This window comes from Nerophis lumbriciformis, linkage group LG03 (genome assembly GCF_033978685.3).
Source record: "Nerophis lumbriciformis linkage group LG03, RoL_Nlum_v2.1, whole genome shotgun sequence".
Lineage (NCBI taxonomy): Eukaryota > Metazoa > Chordata > Actinopteri > Syngnathiformes > Syngnathidae > Nerophis > Nerophis lumbriciformis.
Genome location: NC_084550.2, coordinates 41,881,177 through 41,901,526, shown reverse-complemented (window position 1 = coordinate 41,901,526; position 20,350 = coordinate 41,881,177). Strand labels below are relative to the sequence as shown.

At 41.2% G+C, this 20,350-nt stretch overlaps 1 protein-coding gene across 1 annotated transcript in view; it reads right to left on the bottom strand.

Annotated features, from left to right (window-relative positions):
- The window catches only part of kif5ab (kinesin family member 5A, b), a 459,246-nt gene that overhangs the window by 213,176 nt on the left and 225,720 nt on the right, over positions 1–20,350 (bottom strand). The window contains exon 14 of the mRNA XM_061937764.2: positions 8,078–8,284. Within this exon, the coding sequence (XP_061793748.2) occupies positions 8,078–8,284 (207 nt within the window). The remainder of the gene's footprint in view (positions 1–8,077; positions 8,285–20,350) is intronic.

Genomic DNA, 20,350 nt, shown 5'->3' with positions numbered 1-20,350 from the left:
GATGTCAGACAGCCAACTTCATAATATAGCGGTTTCGTAACTCGGAGATAACCACTGAAAATATGGAGGCGAGTCATCCAGACATGCTCGTGTTTCTCCTTCTTCTACATGTACAGACACTTGTGGAAATCACACATGAATACCTTAAAAGAAAGCGATTGCAGCTATTTGGGATACAACACTTCTCAGACGGCAAGAGAACTTTTGAATGTCCAGGTCAGCTGTGATTCTACTTAGCGAAAAACTTTGTCCATTTGTCGAAGGAGAGACAACGAGAATGCGGGCTCCCGTGGATGTGATAAAACAGGTAGCGTGTGCTTTGTATTACCTGGCTGTCGAGGGTAAACTACGGAAAACAGCGAATGCATTTGGACTGGCAACGCAGACTGTATCAGTTATTGTCCGCCATGTATGTCACAGACTCAACGTCTAGGTCTAGAGTATATAAAGTCACCAAAAAGGAATGGACAATGAAGTTGAAGGCAACAGAGTGAGGAGTGTCCTGACCAGATATCTAGATCCTTAGTTTGATTGATGTCAAATGTTCTTTATCACATTGTTTACGTGTCTAATAAAGATTTGATTAATGTATGATGTCTCAGGTCTGATTCACTACAATAGGGCCCCACAGCACACTGGATTCCAGTTATTTGAAATACCACAACATTGGATATTGTTCCGATAAGTTAAATTTAAGAACTTGCACACAAAGCAACACTTGAGGTGACTATGACGTGCACATTTTCTGCGCATGCGTATTAGGTCGCGTTGCGCCGGCTTAAAGGTGTGGGAGGGGGTCTTAAACGGTGGCATTGTTGTGTGTGGACAAGGATACGGCTCGGTGGGATTTACCCTGGATAACCTTATTGTTATCCAGGATAACAATAAGGATAACCGGCTTAGTGTAAACTGGGCCTAAATGTAGGCACTCATTAAGAATGAAAAACTTAAACCACAGCTAACCATCCATCCATCCATTTTCTACCACTTGTCCCGTTCAGGGTCACCGGGGGGTGCTGGAGCCTATCTCAGCTGCATTCGGGCGGAAGGCGGGTTACACCCTGGACAAGTCACCACCTCATCTCAGGGCCAACACAGATAGACAGACAACATTCACACACTAGGGTCAATTTAGTGTCAACCATTATATCATAATTGTACTTTTGAAATAAATGCGGTAGTTGTATTACATTTGGTTATATTAGGGGAATATTTTCTCTCCTTTGAGCAAAATGAAATGCCTTAGAAGTTACTAGCCTTGGTCTTGGTTTTGCTCGAAGAAGATACAAATAATATCACCCTGTTTCTTATCTGTACACTCACACACATATTATCCCCTCTAGTTTTAATGGTGTATGGTCAGGGTGTACCAGGAGCAGAGAGTAAGAGTGGACAAGAATATGTGTGTGCCCAACATATACGCCAAGTTAACTTTCGGTTTTGATCTTCGCCAAGGCAGAGCAGCAAGATGGACAAAAGCACATGCCCCGGACTTCAGACGGCTCGGTTTGCTCTTTAGTATTGGCATTGCTATTGTTTGTACTGATGCCTTTTATTTAGAATAAATTATTCATCTTCAATTTTAGTCCCCTCTCTTTATTCAGACAGCCTGACAATAAAAGAATATGGGATGACGCCTCCCTGCAAAAAGTAGGGTCCCAATAATTATAACTATATGCAGGTTTACATGCCTGCAAATATTCTCATTCATCCAGATTGTCTTAGAATACATTTACCTCTCATCTGTTAATGCTTACACTTTTGATAGGACAGCTCTAGTCTGGCCTTGGTGCCCACTTATGTATCTTCTGAAAATATGCCAAGACGAGGACGTTTTTTCTCTATTGTGGTGCAAAACTACAGTTGTTAAGGTACATATGGAGTGAGACCTCTGCCGGTGCAACAGTCTCCCTAGTTACCATTCCATTCAGCTGCATCAATGATCAACAACGCACCCAAACCCAAAAAGGGTTTATATCATGTGTGCTATTTGTTAGAGGCAAAATGATTGAATCTCTGTGGAAGGGATGAAAGGACGCCGCACCATTAGGGATGATGTTTGATAAGAAATTACCGAGTTCGAGCCTATTATCGAATCCTCTTATCGAACCGATTCCTTATCGATTCTCTTATCGAGTCCAGATAGGTTGTTGTATATGGAAAAAAAAACGCAATATTTGGTTTAACAAAAGCTCACTTTTATTATATAAGAAAAAATAAAATCTAATAAATGAATAAATATGGACTGTTACCCCCCTAAAAAAATAAAATAAAATAAATAAATATTGACTGTTGTAACCCAAAGTATATTAAGTGGGATTTTTCAGAAAAACAAATATATACAGTAACACAAAAACATCCTGTCTCCGTAAACACTATAGGTGTATAAATAATAATATAGTGTTAAATAAAATCAGTCCCTTGGGCACAAAACTTAAAATAATACAGCTCTCCAAAAAATGCACTTCTGCTGCTATTTGACATAACTGTTTGTTATGATGCTTTGACATTGTTGCACTTTATTTCTTTATTGAAAGAAAATTCTATGAAGACAAAAGTTGTTTGCAAATGTGGTTACAATGCTAAAAAATTAAAAGTTAAAGCTAAAAAAAAGAAATACACTTTATTGAGTTAACATTATTTCTTTATAGGGGGGAAAATGTGATGTTATGAGCTAGGGAATATAACAACTACGCTACCCAGCATGCAACGGGAGTGACGAGCATGCGCGGTAGCCCCAAAAAGTGTTGTTGCATGTCGCCACGCCGGCAGCTAAGAATGAGGTTATGAGCACGCGTGAAAGTAAACGTCAAGAACTCAGCCAACACGCCTCGTCTGCATTATTTATAATTAGACAGACAACACATATACAGTGTGATTTTGTTTTGTTTACAAGGAAAGAAAAACAAAAGTTAAAAAAGGGAGATATGTCGTATATATATGTATGTGCTGCGGTTGCTTTAAGAACGTTGCGACAGCTGCCGTAAATGGTTGCTATGTTTCCGGTTGGTCGTAAAAGTGTTTGTCATGTGTTTGTACCCTGCTCAAATCTCTCAGTAAAGTTATTCATTGGATTATACCTTTTTGTTTTGAACTTTATTACACCTTGGAGCGCTTTTTCCGGTCCATTGTTTTTCCTGCTTTTGCTATCTGCGCCTAATGACTGAGCTACGTGACGTCATTTCTTGTGATGTCACACGTGGCATTTGTGGTCGGGACAGGATTCGTTCCGAGGGATTTGAATAAGGAACCAACTCTTTTTCTTTACTATAGTGGTCTTGATAACGGGTACCGGTTCTCAAAAAGGGATCCGAGTCCGAGGACTCGGTTCTTTTCTTATCGAACAACCAGGAAAACCAGTTTCGAGTATAATCCCCACGCACCATAGACGAGGCACTTATCGAGGGCGAACGTTCCCCTTCCCTCTCCCTTATCTCTCCTGCTTGCTTCTTTGTCTTGTCTTAACTTTCTTATTGCCTCTTTTTGCACTGCTCTCCAAATCTAAACATTGGAACTATTTAACTGGCTTCAACGGAATTGACAAGATCTTGGGTTTGGGGGAACCTGCTTCTGCCGCGTGCATGGCGACCCTTCCAGTCGAGGACGTGAAGATATCCACCTATTGGGAATTATGACAACAGGACATCTGCTCATTGGAGTAAGCGTTGCTCCGGTTTGTCGATAAATTGGAAGTTGCTGGCAGTCTTCAAAGTAGCCCAAAGTTGCCACAAATGATTGGAGGATGCGGAAAAACTGTGCACACTCTTGTGATTTGGGTAACATCGGACTGTCTGCCCTGCAGGATGCATTTTGAGGATCAGTCATAGACAATTTAAAGCTAATTTTATTTTCACTCGCATACAAAACATTCTAACTTGGATTGTTTCCCTGGCTTCGAGACTCTCCTGAAGGACAGTGCGACGAAGACACAACAAACTCCCTTCTTGTCTCTCATGGACTACACACCTGTTGTTGTTGACTTTGGACTAGCGACTGCACGACATCAAGGCCGCGGAACAGAGACACGTGGCAGGCTTACACAAACACATGCATCCACGAAAATATACGCCACACACATACCCCACGCCCCATCCAACGCCCTTAACGCAAATCACTTAGGGGTGATGGACGGATGGGCAGCGCCTGAAGAGCTGCAGCCTGGGACCGTAGCCCCCACTCCCTGCCCTCTGTTGGCAAGTCTCGAGATGGATGTCTTAATATGTATATGTGCTTTCTATGGAGGTTTTTACTCATCCTTCCCTAGCGTTTACCTTTTTCCCATCAATTACGGGGCGCCTTGTGGCGACCCATCAGTGTTCCTGTTCTATAACCCTGTACACTGTTCTGTTCTATAACCCTGTACACTGTTTGTTTGTCTAATCGGGTTTGTGCTGAAAACAAAGTTCCGTTGTACCTGTGCAATGACAATAAAGACCTACCTACCTACCTATATACCTACCTAAGTCTGCTTGGATGAAAGGCAAAGGAAAATCTGAACAGTTCATATCGAATCAATGCCCTGAAAATGTAGGTATATTTATCAGTATAATAACATTACATTTTTATTATACATAAACAATTAAACATTTGGATACACTTTAATGTGACTGAAATTGAAAGCATCTCCAGACTTTTGACTGATACTATATGCAGTATTTTTCAATTGCACATGCATGGGGGTTAGCAGTGAAGACATATTGTGTAATTAATGAGTGATCGTTTCTTCCGGCAGTTATGTATGTAGTTATATCACCAAGTGTGGCACCCTAAATTACTAATATGGATCTTCACCCAATAAAGAGGCAAATCCAAATCAATCCCAATAAGTGGTTCAGGGAGACATACTGCATGTCTAAGTCATTACATCAATGTAACTTTGGATGGACATACTGTATTTGGATGTAATGAGCTAAAAATGTGCAGACAAAAGTGACAAAGCAGAATTCATTTCAGCCATTGCAGGAGTCTGAAGCAGCCTCTTAAAGATGCGAGGACACCACTGCAGGAACCATGAGAGAGCATGAATAAGTAGTCCAAAAGGGAGAGTTGATATGAATAATGGCTGACAGACGACCCTTGTGACTTCTATCAGCATCCTAAAGAAACTGCTGCCTAAAGCTCATGTAGTCATAAGTAGACGAAGCAAGCAGTTCTATTGTGAGCTTTTCTCTCCACTAATCTACTAATTAAGTCATTAGCAGGAACCTCATTATGTGGGAATGAAGGCAGAAAAGCCTAAATACTAACAACTGCAATCATCAAAACTGAGGATCTTTGTTAAATAACTCCAATTATGCAAAATGTACATTTTAATTATGTTCTAACATTAGTATGTGGTCCAGTTTATGAGAAACATAATGGAGAAAACCTATTGTGTCTCTCAATTGGCTGCGTTTAAAATTCTGTGTTTTTATGGCTTTATGGCAAAAAAAAAACTTCTTAATCACAGACATGATACCGCCTTTGACTCAGGGTTCGTACACCTTTTCCATGGCCAAATTCAAGCACTTTTTAAGGACTTTCAAGATTATTTTTCCAGTACCCTTCAAAAGGCGAAAACCAGTGTGAATCAATCCATAGCCTTGTTGTTTGAGGTCACCAAATGCTGTCTGTAGGAAAAATATGGAAAATCTGCTAAAACCTAAGCCTAACATTGAACCAGTAGTTATCATTAACTGAATGGGGCATAGAAAATGAAGCAGTGTGACTATTCAATGTCATTGGTGTTTGCAAACGTGTTTCCATTTGTGTTTTTTTTTTTCCAAATTTCTTGTTCTTTTTCTTACCTACAGCACTCAATGACATCCAACAGCACGGATTGATTCACAGCGTATTTGTGCTTGTAAACTGCATAATGTGATATAAATACACACCCTCAAAATGTCAATTTCACTCATCTATTAACAAAACTGATCCACATTAATATAAGGATAATACATTAAAGGAAAATGCTGTTAGTTACACCTCAGTCACCTTTCATTAAGCATATATAGCCTTATAGCTGTGGTACGAAATTAACAAAAAGACAAGTTAACTTTCACTGATGTAGCCAGACAAGTGAAGTAGACAACGAAAATAATAAAGCAAGAAATGCATACAACGATGTTGTGTAAAAACTACAAAATCATTCATATTAGCTCAAAGTTGTGAAAAATGTTACAACTTATACATTACATGACCTTCACAGTACAAACAAGTCCAATAATGTAACCATTTTAATGCAATTAACCAAAACGACAAAATGTAACTTCATCCATCCATGTAACAAACAATGTAACTTGTTTGCTTTAACTGAGGTAGTCAGACAAGTTAAGTAGACAACCAAAATACTGGAGCAAAAAATACCTCGAACCATGTTGGGTTTCCTTTTTGCTCACTTTGCAGCAGGCTACCGGTGGATTTGGTCCATGTTTTATCCAAAGTTTGTTTTTGTCATTTTCCATCCAATGTTCATTGAAACGACAACCTCCCGGCATGATGGACCGATGCACCACTGTCCTCGTATATACGGCTCTGGCATGACAACAACCTAATGTAAGGGCTCGTGCAAAGCCAACAGATCAAGCGTGTAGCTTTCATTTTTAAGGAAACATATTGCATTTTTTTCCATTTTATAATTAGCCTAGACTGCCGAGAAATATAATGAACATTTCCAAGCATTTACAAGCACTTCACCCAAAAATCAAGCATTTTTAAAACCTTGACAACACAACAATACAATCCAAGTATTTTCAAGGTTTCAAGGGTCCCCACATCTGCGGTCCCCTCCAAGGTTTCTCATTGTCATCCTATTGGGTTGAATTTTTTCTTGCCCTGATGTGGGATCTTGTGGCTTGTGCAGCCCTTTGAGACACTCGTGATTTAGGGATATATAAATAATCTAATATAAATAATGCACCTACTCAGTGGCCTAGTGGTTGGAGTGTCCGCCCTGATATCGGTTGGTTGTGAGTTCAAACCCCAGGCGAGTCATACCAAAGACTATAAAAATGGGACCCACTACCTCCCTGCTTGGCACTCAGCATCAAGGGTTGGAATTGGGGGTTAAATCACCAAAAATGATTCCCGAGCATGGCACCGCTGCTGCCCTCAACTCCCAGGGAGTGAACAAGGGGATGGGTCAAACGCAGAGGACAAATTTCACCACACCTAGTGTGTGTGCGACAATCATTGGTACTTTAACTTTTAACTTAGTCTTTGATTGATCGTCCCGTATATTGGGCTAAATTGACTTTCCCCATAAGGGACTTCAATTGTCCAGTATATACATCGTTAACTTCTTGTAAATACAACAGACTGCTTTCTCCAGGTCCTAGATCAGATTAAACAGCAGTGAAAGACCCTGTGTCAATCACACCGCTTGTTATTTAATCACAGGCCCACTCTGTTTTAGAGAGTCTTCCCATGTCCGGCTATTATAAGCGACTCTGGGCTTGTTTTCTTCCCCCAAAGTCAAATTCATGGTTTGCTGTGTTTTGGGCTTGTTTTTATAACCTGTAGTTGCTTATTTCAACTTGCTTTTCTGTGTGTGTGGTAGTCTCCACCCCGGTTTCCTGGTTATCGCGCCAAGGGATAGTTCACCCAGGGCGTTAATCTAGCCAGGACCACTTCTGATCTGTGGGACCCATCCATCCATCCATTTTCTACCGCTTATTCCCTTTGGGGTCGCGGGGGGCGCTGGAGCCTATCTCAGCTACAATCGGGCGGAAGGCGGGGTACACCCTGGACAAGTCGCCACCTCATCGCATGGCCAACACAGATAGACAGACAACATTCACACTCACATTCTCACACTAGGGCCAATTTATTGTTGCCAATCAACCTATCCCCAGGTGCATGTCTTTGGAGGTGGGAGGAAGCCGGAGTACCCGGAGGGAACCCACGCAGTCACGGGGAGAACATGCAAACTCCACACAGAAAGATCCCGAGCCTGGGATTGAACCCAAGACTACTCAGGATCTGTGGGACCTCTAAGACTTATTCAAAAGTCTTTAAAAAAAATACTATATATAATAGGGTATATTTACCACCGAACATTGTGTAGGCGTCACTCAACAATATAAAGTATTTCACCCACCATTTTCTTGGCGAGCTCCTCAGCCAAAAGCTTGTTCTGCACGCTCTTCTCCTCCACCTCGAGGCTCTTCTGGTCGTAGTTGACCGCCAGCTCCTCCAGGGCCTGGAGCACCTCCTTCACCTCCGTCTTGACGCACTCGTTCTCCGACTGCAGCCTGCCGAGCTCCGACTGCACCCGCTCGCCATCACCCTTGGAAGATGCCAGGAACTATGGCAAGACAGAGATTACGTGTAATAGATTTTGACTGGAACTCAATAGTAGAAATGAACAACAAGTGGATGGCAGTAAGGCTACACATGTTGATGGAATTAGCCAAGTGTGAACAATAGTATAGGATTTTTGAACCATAAGGTTTTAAAGCAGCTGTCTGTTGGAGTTAAGGCCACTATTTGAGCTATATTCACAGTGTCCTACAGATGGAGGAGATATTGTGGTGGTCTTCCACAACCATGCAATTCAAGTTATCTCTAGCCTCTTTCACACAAAGGTTATAAAAAACTGCCACATCAGACCAGTACGGCAGATTCGACATCCATTAACTTCATTGTAAACTGAAAATGTGTGCGCTTCCGCACTACTAAGCAAAATCCTGCTATCAGATAATTCCATGTGTGACATCATCATAAAACACTTGTTTGAAGCGAGTCTTAAAGGGGAACATTATCACCAGACCTATGTAAGCTTCAATATATACCTTGATGTTGTAGAAAAAAGACCATATATTTTTTTAACCGATTTCCGAATTCTAAATGGGTGAATTTTGGCGAATTAAACGCCTTTCTATTATTCGCTCTCGGAGCGATGACGTCACAACGTGACGTCACATCGGGAAGCAATCCGCCATTTTCTCACTTTTGTCGGTGTGTTGTCGGAGGGTGTAACAACACGAACAGGGACGGATTCAAGTTGCACCAGTGGCCCAAAGATGCGAAAGTGGCAAGAAATTGGACGAAATTTGTTCAAAATACGAGGCTGTGGGGAAAGCCGACGAAATGGTCAGTCGTTTGTTCCGCACACTTTACCGACGAAAGCTATGCTACGACAGAGATGGCAAGAATGTGTGGATATCCTGCGACACTCAAAGCAGATGCTGACATCAACTCCAAAACTGGACAGATCAGCTTTCAGGAAAAGAGAGCGGATGAGGGTATGTCTACAGAATATATTAATTGATGAAAACTTTATTCATTACTCGCGGTTTTACGTAAATTATCATACATAAACTGTGTTTACCAATAATTTAGCTTAAAAACATTTATTTTTTTCAATCATTCGAGTACATTCGGGTAGTCTTGTGTAATGCAGTATTTTGTGTCTATTTAGGTATGGTTAACCTGAGTGCTGAAATCGTGGAAAAATATATGTTCTTAGCGTGCCTGAAATGGGCTGTCTGCACTCTCAAAGTGCATGTTGTTGCCAAATGTATTTCATATGCTGTAAACCTAGTTCATAGTTGTTAGTTTCCTTTAATGCCAAACAAACACATACCAATCGTTGGTTAGAAGGCGATCGCCGAATTCGTCCTCGCTTTCTCCCGTGTCGCTGGCTGTCGTGTCGTTTTCGTCGGTTTCGCTTGCATACGGTTCAAACCGATATGGCTCAATAGCTTCAGTTTCTTCTTCAATTTCGTTTTCGTTACCTGCCTCCACACTACAACCATCCGTTTCAATACATGCGTAATCTGTTGAATCGCTTAAGCCGCTGAAATCCGAGTCTGAATCCGAGCTAATGTCGCTATACCTTGCTGTTCTATCCGCCATGTTTGTTTGTATTGGCATCACTGTGTGACGTCACAGGAAAATGGACGGGTGTATAAAACGATGGTTAAAATCAGTCACTTTGAAGCTTTTTTTTAGGGATATTGCGTGATGGGTAAAATTTTGAAAAAAACTTCGAAAAATAAAATAAGCCACTGGGAACTGATTTTTAATGGTTTTAACCCTTCTGAAATTGTGATAATGTTCCCCTTTAACAACTTTTGCTTTAAATAGAACAGGGTGCTTGAGTCCCAGGCATTATGGCATTCCCTTTCACACAGGAATCCTCCGTTACAGCTCTGATATTAGCCCCAAAGGTGAAATATTGCCTGAAGGACGTGGTCCATCGTCTGTTCTGTGTCAATGTCATTGAGGCTGCGTACAAATTTGTGGTTTGGACCAAAAGTGTAGAACAGAGACCAGGGCCCTCATGTAACAAGGGTTGCATAGATGTTCTACCAAAAATAGACGTATGTTTAAATCCAGACAACGACGTACGAAAGTAAAAAATCTGATCTTTTAAAGTGTTTGCAGGACCAAATTTCAGGCATATTTCTTTGTTACATCGCAATCTACTTAGAATTGATCCCAGATTTCTGCGTTGCTTGGCACGCCCAGACCATGCCGAGGCCAAGCCCCCTTATGCATATAAAATTAAAAAAATTGTGAGAATGAGATATTTTTAAGTGTTCTTTCATAATCTATAGTCATGTTTAAATCAGCTAGTATTTTCTCATGTAGTGTGTCTTCTCGTGACCTCCTTGCTTGTATCTTATGTCCGCTGGTAAACTCTTAATTTTGTCTTAAGGGCTCCTGTTTGTCGGCTCACAGAGTTGTTTTGGCCAGTTCCTTATCTGTTTTGAAGTAGCAGTTGTAGGTGTTTCTGGGCGAGAGGGGCTGTTTTCTGTCACGGCGGGGGGGTCGCAGCTTGCTGCGAGGTTTGTTCCCCCGGGATGCAAACGGATCACTCCGGACAGGACTTGCAGGTAGGAACATATTTAATCTTGGAACTCAAAGGGGTACAAAAAAACGGAAAACAAGGCGAAGGCACAACGCGCTGATCGCACTTGAAACAAAAGCTAACACTTAGCATAGACTAAGGACATAGAGAACTTACATGACAGGTGCATGTAGCAAATACGTAGCATGAAACCAGACATGAAGCGAACAATGACGCCAGACTGAGCGTGGAGAGCAAGGTGACTAAATAGCTCTCTGATTAGTGGTTGACAGCAGCTGAGTGTGGGACCACTAACCAGAGGCAGGTGAAAATAATAAGTAGCTATGGTAACAAACTCAGGAGGTGCTCAAACAGGAACTAAATGAGTCCAAAACTAACAGAAAACACAAAACATGATCCTGAACACGGATCATGGCAGTTTTCGCTCTACATAAGCTGACTCTTTGATTTGAATTCAGACCTCTTCTTGCTGATGCTATTGTCACGTTGTAAGGGCTGGTCTCCTAAAGCTTTAGTAAAACTTGGCCAAGTACCATTCTGTCTCTGGGGTCCTTTTTACTCAACATATATGTCATCCAAAAAGAACTTGGGAGTGACCAGTGTGTTGTATTCCCTGAGAGGAAGACGCCAAAAAAAACCAAAAGTCAATGGTCAAGCATCAGGATATAAGTGAAGAAAAAGAACGCTGTACATCGCCAAAAAAGACGAGCGTTTGAAAAGATAGTCGCTCCGGCTGTCCACTTCCTCCCTCACCAGAGCGTGTGTGTCCCTCCCAACTCCGGAAACCCAGTTAGCACTTTTTTACGTGAACTGTTACCCAACATCAGCTGTGTGTGTTGCTAAAGTATCCACAGCCTGCAGAAATGTACGTACGGCGGCTATGGAGTTGGCTTGAAGCAGTGCACATTTCGTGCAAACGTCAGTTTTGATATACTGTATCTCAACCAAAAGGGCGCATGGCAGGTTTTTGAGAGTATGCAAACTTGTCACATGAGGCCCCGGGTGTGCACTGTCGTGCGGTTTGCTTTGACCACTGGGTGTGCTAGAAAGAAAGCCATAATGCCTGGGACTCAAGCACCCTATACATTAGGTAAGGACCTGATTGGGCACATTTAGTGACTTATTATCATGTAACTCAAATATTCCAAAACCAAAATGTGTTCTGCTTGGTTGAACCTGCTCAGTGGCCTTGTGGTTAGAGTGTCCCGACCTGAGATCGGTAGGTCGAGTCATACCAAAGACTATAAAAATGGGACCCATTACCTCCTTGCTTGGCACTCAGCATCAAGGGTTGGAATTGGGGGTTAAAGCACCAAAATGATTCCCGGGCGCGGCCACCGCTGCTCTTCACTGCTCCCCTCACCTAACGCAAATCCCATAGGGGTGATGGAAGGATGGTCAGCGCCTGAGAGCTGCGGCCGACCACCATGACCCCGCACTCCCTTCCCTCTGTTGCTAGATATCTCGAGATGTACGTTGTAATATGTATATGTGCTTTGCCTTAGTAGCCCAGTCCAGATTGTATTTTCTTACTCATCCTTCCCCTTACCTTTACCATTTTCCCCCATCTTTTACGGGGCGCCTTGTGGCGACCCATCAGCGTTCCTGTTCTGTAACCCTGTACATTGTTTGTTTGTCTAATCTTGAACGGGTTTGCGCTGAAAACAAAGTTTCGTTGTACTTGTGCAATGACAATAAAGACCTATCTATCTATCTATCTATCTATCTATCTATCTATCTATCTATCTATCTATCTATCTATCTCCCAGGGAGCTATCAAGGGGATGGGTCAATTGCAGAGGACAAATTTCACCACACATTGTGTGTGTGACAATCATTGGTACTGTAACTTTAACTTAACTTAACTGAATATGTATTCTGCTATATTTTACTAGCTTGGTTTTCACAAAAATCTTCGAGAACAGGGGTCCCCAAACTAAGGCCCGCCGGTATCCAAAATCCGGCCCGCGGGAAGTCCCATGTTAAAAAAAAAAAAGACTTCCTAGTTTGGTTTGTTCTTCAGTGACTTTACCCCTGCTTCTGAGCACTATTATTCTCACCTGTTCTTGGTTGGCATTCAGGAGGCCCATATTCCCCTGATCGCCAATCAGGAATGTTTATCTACCAGTGTCGACTGCCCCTTGGTACTCTTTCATCGTCTTATGTTCGTGTTTGCACGACCTGTATTATTGCCTTCTGCCTGGTACTTAATTAAATGACCTTCTGATCTGCTCCTCGCCTCCTGTCTCTCTACATCCTGGGGTCATGCCAACCTCAAGCATGTGCAACAGTGCCACTAAAGTTTGGGATGATGTCGTTTACACTTGATCAGATGAACCGTAGCTGTAATTAAAGATCATTTGTCACTGGTCTGAGTTAATGATATATCATTATAAGGGTCATCTATTATACAATATAGCAAACATTGGCAACACAATGCAAATAGTGCTGAACATACACCGTAAGGCAGGTGTCATCTCAGAATTATTGAGCAGAGGATATCTGAATGTGCAAACAGCCTGCTCAATTTAATCAATGGACATCTGTCTGGAGAGTCTGGCTCAAGTTCACTGCTTGTTTGCGCATAGCTTATATCAGAGATTCATTTTAAGCGGCTGAATGTCTTTGCCTGGGCAGAAGAAGAAAAATCACACAAAAATAATATTATATTTTCCTTCTTAAAGGCCTACTGAAACCCACTACTACCGACCACGCAGTCTGATAGTTTATATATCAATGATGAAATCTTAACATTGCAACACATGCCAATACGGCCGGGTTAGTTTACTAAAGTGCAATTTTAAATTTTGCGCGAAATATCCTGCTGAAAACGTCTCGGTATGATGACACCTGCGCGTGACGTAACGGATTGTAGAGGACATTTTGGGACAGCATGGTGGCCAGCTATTAAGTCGTCTGTTTTCATCGCAAAATTCCAAGGTATTCTGGACATCTGTGTTGGTGAATCTTTTGCAATTTGTTCAATGAACAATGGAGACAGCAAAGAAGAAAGCTGTAGGTGGGAAGCGGTGTATTGCGGCCGACTGCAGCAACACAAACACAGCTGGTGTTTCATTATTTACATTCCCGGAAGATGACAGTCAAGCTTTACCATTGGCCTGTGGAGAACTGGGACAACAGAGACTCTTACCAGGAGGACTTTGAGTTGGCTGCGCAGACGCGGTACCGTGAGTACACATGCAGCTGCGGCTTCCAAACATTTGATTGCTTGCCCGTACGTGCGTGCTGCTATGCGCATGTCACGTACGCAACTTTGGGGACTTTGGGGAAATATATGTGCTGTATGAACTTTGGGGAGGTGAACGGTACTTTGGGCTGTGGGATTGAGTGTGTTGTGCAGGTGTTTGAGTTGTAATGGCGGGTTATATGGACGGGAGGGGGGAAGTGTTTGTTATGCGGGATTAATTTGTGGCATATTAAATATAAGCCTGGTTGTGTTGTGGCTAATAGAGTATATATATATGTCTTGTGTTTATTTACTGTTTTAGTCATTCCCAGCTGAATATCAGGTCCCACCCGCCTCTCACAGCATCTTCCCTATCTGAATCTACCTTCTCCCCCTTGGTTCTATTTTTAGGAAGTACAGTATTGCATTTCATTTTTATGCCGATGATTGCCAGATTTATTTTCCCATGGCACAAAATAACACGGTTCAAAGTCTTATTGACTGCCTGCACGACATCAAAGTCTGGCTTTCAGCTAACTTCCTGAGCCTAAATGAAGACAAAACAGAAGTTATGTTGTTCGGTCCAAGTCGCTCTCCCTCCCCCAACGTTGACCTCGGCACTCTGACCCCGTATCTCAGCGACTCTGTCACAAACCTGGGGGTAAAGTTTGACTCAGATTTTAAATTCGAAAAACAAATCAGCAGCGTCGTTCAAAAAAGCTTTTATCAATTACGCCAAATAGCGAAAGTGAAACCGCTTCTATCAAGACATGATCTTGAGAAATTAATCCACGCTTTTATCTCGACTCGTCTTGATTACTGTAATGCCCTGTATGTTGGCATTAGCCAGGCCTCCCTCGCCCGCCTGCAGCTCGTGCAGAACTCTGCTGCTCGTCTGCTAACACAGACCCGCAGACGTGAGCACATCACCCCTATTTTAGCGTCCCTTCACTGGCTCCCTGTGCGTTACCGAATACATTTTAAACTCCTTTTATTTGTTTTTAAATGTCTAAACAACCTCGCGCCAACCTATCTCTCCGACCTCCTTCAGCCTTACTGCCCCACCCGATCCTTAAGATCAGCCGATCAGCTGCTGTTGACGGTCCCTGACACAAGGCTGAAGCTTAGAGGTGACAGAGCTTTCGCCGTTGCTGCTCCCAAGCTCTGGAACGACCTACCCCTGAGTGTTAGACAAGCCTCCTCTCTTCCTGTTTTTAAATCTCTCTTAAAAACATACTTTTATTCCATGGCTTTTAACACTGAGTGATATCCATCCTGCAATGGCGCCCCATAATACACCTGCTGTGATCCTGTTTTTATGTTTTTATGTTTTTATTAATTCTATTTTAATTATTTATTTTTTATCATGTTCTGTTTGTGTTGTGTTGTGTTTGCTCGGTACTCGTTTTATCTTTTAACCTGCTCATTGTACAGCACTTTGGCTACCCCTGTGGTAAATTTTAAATGTGCTTTATAAATAAAGTTGATTTGATTTGATTTGATTTGAATCGCTCCCACTGCCCTCTAGTCCTTCACTCTCACTTTCCTCATCCACAAATCTTTCATCCTCGCTCAAATTAATGGGGAAATCGTCGCTTTCTCGGTCCGAATCGCTCTCGCTGCTGGTGGCCATGATTGTAAACAATGTGCAGATGTGAGGAGCTCCACAACCTGTGACGTCACGCTACTCGTCTGCTACTTCCGGTACAGGCAAGGCTTTTTTATCAGCGACCAAAAGTTGCGAACTTTATCGTCGATGTTCTCTACTAAATCCTTTCAGCAAAAATATGGCAATATCGGGAAATGATCAAGTATGACACATAGAATGGACCTGCTATCCCCGTTTAAATAAGAAAATCGCATTTCCGTAGACCTTTAAAGAGGCCATATTACTATATATTATTATTTGTTTTTCTACATTTAAAATCCTTCCTTGTTATTTGGTCCAACTGTTGCAAAGATTATGTTTTACAGACCGTTTTAGAGCCGCTTTATGACTGTCTTCTCAGACTGGTCTTATTGGACACCTCGGTCTCCTTGGACGTGTTTGTGTGTCCTCTCAATTGCTCTGTTGATTGCTATTCTGAATGTTGCTGGGTCGGGTTTGGTTTTGGAATTGGCTTGCATTATTATGGTATTGTTGTGTATTGTTTTGTTGGGTTGATTAATAAAAATAAAAAAATTAAAAATAAACAATTCATCATGCTTCAGTTGATGAATGAACAAAGAACCACACGGAGAAAAAGCTGCCATCTACAACTGTTGTCTCTCGAGAATTCTTTGAAGGTATGTCACGTTAATGTTTTCACATTTGCAAGCTTTTCGTAAGCATGTGGCTAGCTGGCTAACGTTACAATCTAACGTGTAACTTGTGCAAGAAATTGGGGAATTTTCTCTGGCCCTATAGACAAGTCAGCATCTGAAATACCTCACTCTGAAGGGCTAGATCAGTGGTTCTTAACCTGGGTTCGATCGAACCCTAGGGGTTCGGTGAGTTGGGCTCAGGGGTTCGGCGGAGGTCAAGACACACCCGACTCATCGTGTAAATAAAACCTTCTTCTTATCGGCGTATTACGGATACGGCAACAGTAGAAGTCACACTGATTTGCAGGTGTGTAATTTGTTGTGAGTTTATGCACTGTGTTGGTTTTGTTCTTTGAACAAGGTGATGTTCATGCACGGTTCATTCTGTGCACCAGTAATAAAAGGTAACACTTTAGTATGGGTAGCATATTCACCATTAATTAGTTGCTTATTAACATGCAAATTAGTAACATATTGGCTCTTAACTAGTCATTATTAAGTACATATTAATGCTTTATTATAACCCTAGCCCCAACCCTCTAACCCTAACCAAATAACTCTAAATTAAGTCTTTGTTACTTAGGATATGTTCCCCATACTAAAGTGTTACCAAAAACATATAACTTTGTTTTTGAATTTGAAAAAAACCAAAACATTTTATTTTTCACTAAAGAAGGGTTCGGTGAATGCGCATATGAAACTGGTGGGGTTCGGTACCTCCAACAAGGTTAAGAACCACTGGGCTAGATTGATACCCAAGACCCCTCGTTATGCCCACTACTCCTACTTGCAAAAGGTCAGTGGGACACCACTACCTTCATGGGATTGGGAAAATTGTAGGGATAGGGCTAGGGTTGTACGGAATACGGGTATTAGTATCGTACCGCGATACTAATTAATCATATTTGGTACTATGCCGCCTCTAAAAAGTACCGTTCCCCCACTCCCCGGTCGTCGTCACTTTGCTGGTTTTGCGAGCAGAGGAGCATGTTCGGCAGCGCACACAGAGTGTAGACAGAAAAGGGAGAATGGACACATGTTGACTTAAAAACTAACAATAATGGTGAAGTTAAAACACTGAAACACGCTCAGGTAGAGGTGCTTCAAGACATGGCTAGCCAGCTAGCGGCTAACATCCATCCGCAGTCTACAGTGTTTTAGCTACTTCTAAATCACTAATCCTGGTCTCCATGGCGACAAATAAAGTAAGTTTCTTACAAGTTTCATTATCACTGGAGGACGAGGAATAGTTAAACATGCTTCACTACACACCGTAGCTCACCGGCGCCACAATGTAAACAAATGCCATTGGTGGATCTACACTTGACATCCACTGTAATGATACCAAGTACAGGAGCGTAGCTAGTCGATACTACTATGATTACATCGATATTTTTTTTTTGTGATATTCATCACAAAATCTTTCGTTTTTTTTTTTTATTCATGTTATGTTTTTATAAACTCAGGAAGTATTTGTGGTATCATCCAAAACTAATGTAAAGTATCAAACAACAGAAGAATAAGTGATTATTACATTTTAACAGAAGTGTAGATAGAACATGTTAAAAGAGAAAGTAAGCGGATATTAACAGTAAATGAACAAGTAGATTAATAATCATTTTTTACAGTTTGTCCCTCATAATGTTGACAAAATAATAGAATGACAAATGACACAATATGTTACTGCATACGTCAGCAGACTAATTAGGAGTCTTTGTTTGTTTACTTACTACTAAAAGACAAGTTGTCTAGTATGTTCACTATTTTATTTAAGGACTAAACTGCAATAATAAACATATGTTTAATGTACCCTAAGATTTTTTGTTAAAATAAAGCCAATAATGACATTTTTTGTGGTCCCCTTTATTTAGACAAGTACTGAAAAGTATCAAAATACAACACTCGATAGGGCTAAAAAAAATAGGACGAGGTGGTGTATTGGGACTGGCCTTAAGTCTGTCTGTGTCTTTTATAGTCGGTAAAACTATGAGAGACACATTTTGTGCGCCATGATACCAGAAAAAATAGGAGATGGGGAGAAAAAGGCATTTTACCCCATTCCCAAAGATCCCGAAAGACGACACAGATGGATTACAGCCATAAAACATGTTAGAAGCCAGCAGAAGAGAACTAAGCTTTCCATTATCGTCCAAAGTGAACATATCATAACAGGAAAGGAGTATAACCCTTTCTACAATATAATAAGCATTTCATTATCCGTCAGGATGGTTTCTTGCATTTTGTTTTATTATTATTAAAGGCCAGCTGGACCCATGTGTTGTTACTCTAATTTTGCAAGGCTAACCCACAGAAGCTGAATATAGTGGTACCTCAACTTACGGTTCCACGACCAAGCTCCCATCTCAAATCAGTGCCACCAATTGAAATTAAAATCAATTTTAATCTTTTGTTGCTCTCTGGTGCAGTTCTCCACTGGTTTACTTCTTATATAAATGGAAGAACTTTTAATGTTGTTTTTAATGATGTAATGTCCAATGTGTCCAACCTGTCATGTGGTGTGGCCCAGGGTTCTGTTCTGGGGCCTGTTTTATTAGGGACTGCAATGACCCTTTGGGACAGAGGACCCTATTGTAATTGTAAGGTTTTATTATTATTATACCGGCCGCCTCTTTGAGCTGTAATTTGACCCCTTTAACATGCTTCAAAACTCACCAAATTGGACGCGCACATCAGGACTGGCGAAAAATGCCATCTAATGAAAAAACCAAACCCCAAAACTCAAAATTACGCACTAGCGCCCCCTCGGAAAAAACACAGACAAAACTGCCTGTAACTTCCAGTAGGAATGTCGTAGAGACATGAAACAAAAATCTCTATGTAGGTGTCACTTAGACCTAGATTTCATACAATAACATTCTTCAGCATAAATCAACCGGAAGTTGACAATTTGCCCTTCAAAACAAAAGTTTTGTAAAAATAGTCACTTTTGCCTCTTTGAGCTGTAATTTGACCCCCTTAACATGCTTCAAAACTCACCAAACTGGACACACACATCAGGGCTGGTGAAAATTGCAACCTAATAAAAAAAATACCCCAAAACTCAAAATTGCGCTCTAGTGCCCCCTAGGAAGAAAAATCAAATCAAATCAAATCAACTTTATTTATAAAGCACATTTAAAATTTACCACAGGGGTAGCCAAAGTGCTGTACAATGAACAGGTTAAAAGATAAAACGAGTACCGAGCAAACACAACACAACACAAACAGAACACGATAAAAAATAAATAATTAAAATAGAAGGAATAAAAACATAAAAACATTAAAACAGGTTCACAGCAGGTGTATTATGAAAACACAGAAACAACTGCTCCTAGGAAGAAAACAGACAAAACTGCCTGTAACTTCCAGTAGGAATGTCGTAGAGACATGAAACGAACACCTTTATGTAGGTCTCATTTAGACCTACATTTCATTAATTGACAACCTCCAGCAAAAATCAACAGAAAGTTTTCAATTCCCCTTCAAAACAAAAGTTTTGTAAAAACCGGTCACCTTTTTTCCAAATATTATCTCCTCTGAGTGCATTTGTCGTGTCGAAAGAGTTTTAATTACTGCTCCGGTTTGGATTGTATGTGCCGTCAAAGCCGGTCCCGTCCATTGCTGCTTGCAGCTTTAATTTGTGTTGTATCTGATGCCGCTTTGGAGGTTTGATCAGTAGTTTTAAAAATGTTTCTTATCATTTATATGCAGATGATATTCAACTGTTACGCTCCTTCAATGATTCAGAGTTTCACTTTTAATCTGAGTTCTTGGAGTGCGTATCCTGTGTTAAAAACTGGTTGTCCTCAAATTTCCTCCAGATAAATTCAAACAAAACGGAAAGTCTGATAATTGCTCCAGATAAAAAGATCCCCCTGATCAAGAACTCCCTTGGTGCATCTGTTGAAAGCAGCCTCAGAAACCTTGGGGTTGTGTTGGATCAGTCCATGTCTTTGGAGGGTCTACTGACCAAAAACTGTTTTTATCATCTCAGAAATATCTCTAAAGTGGGAAATTTGTTGTCGAAATTGGATCTGGAAATGATCATTCACACGTTCATTAGG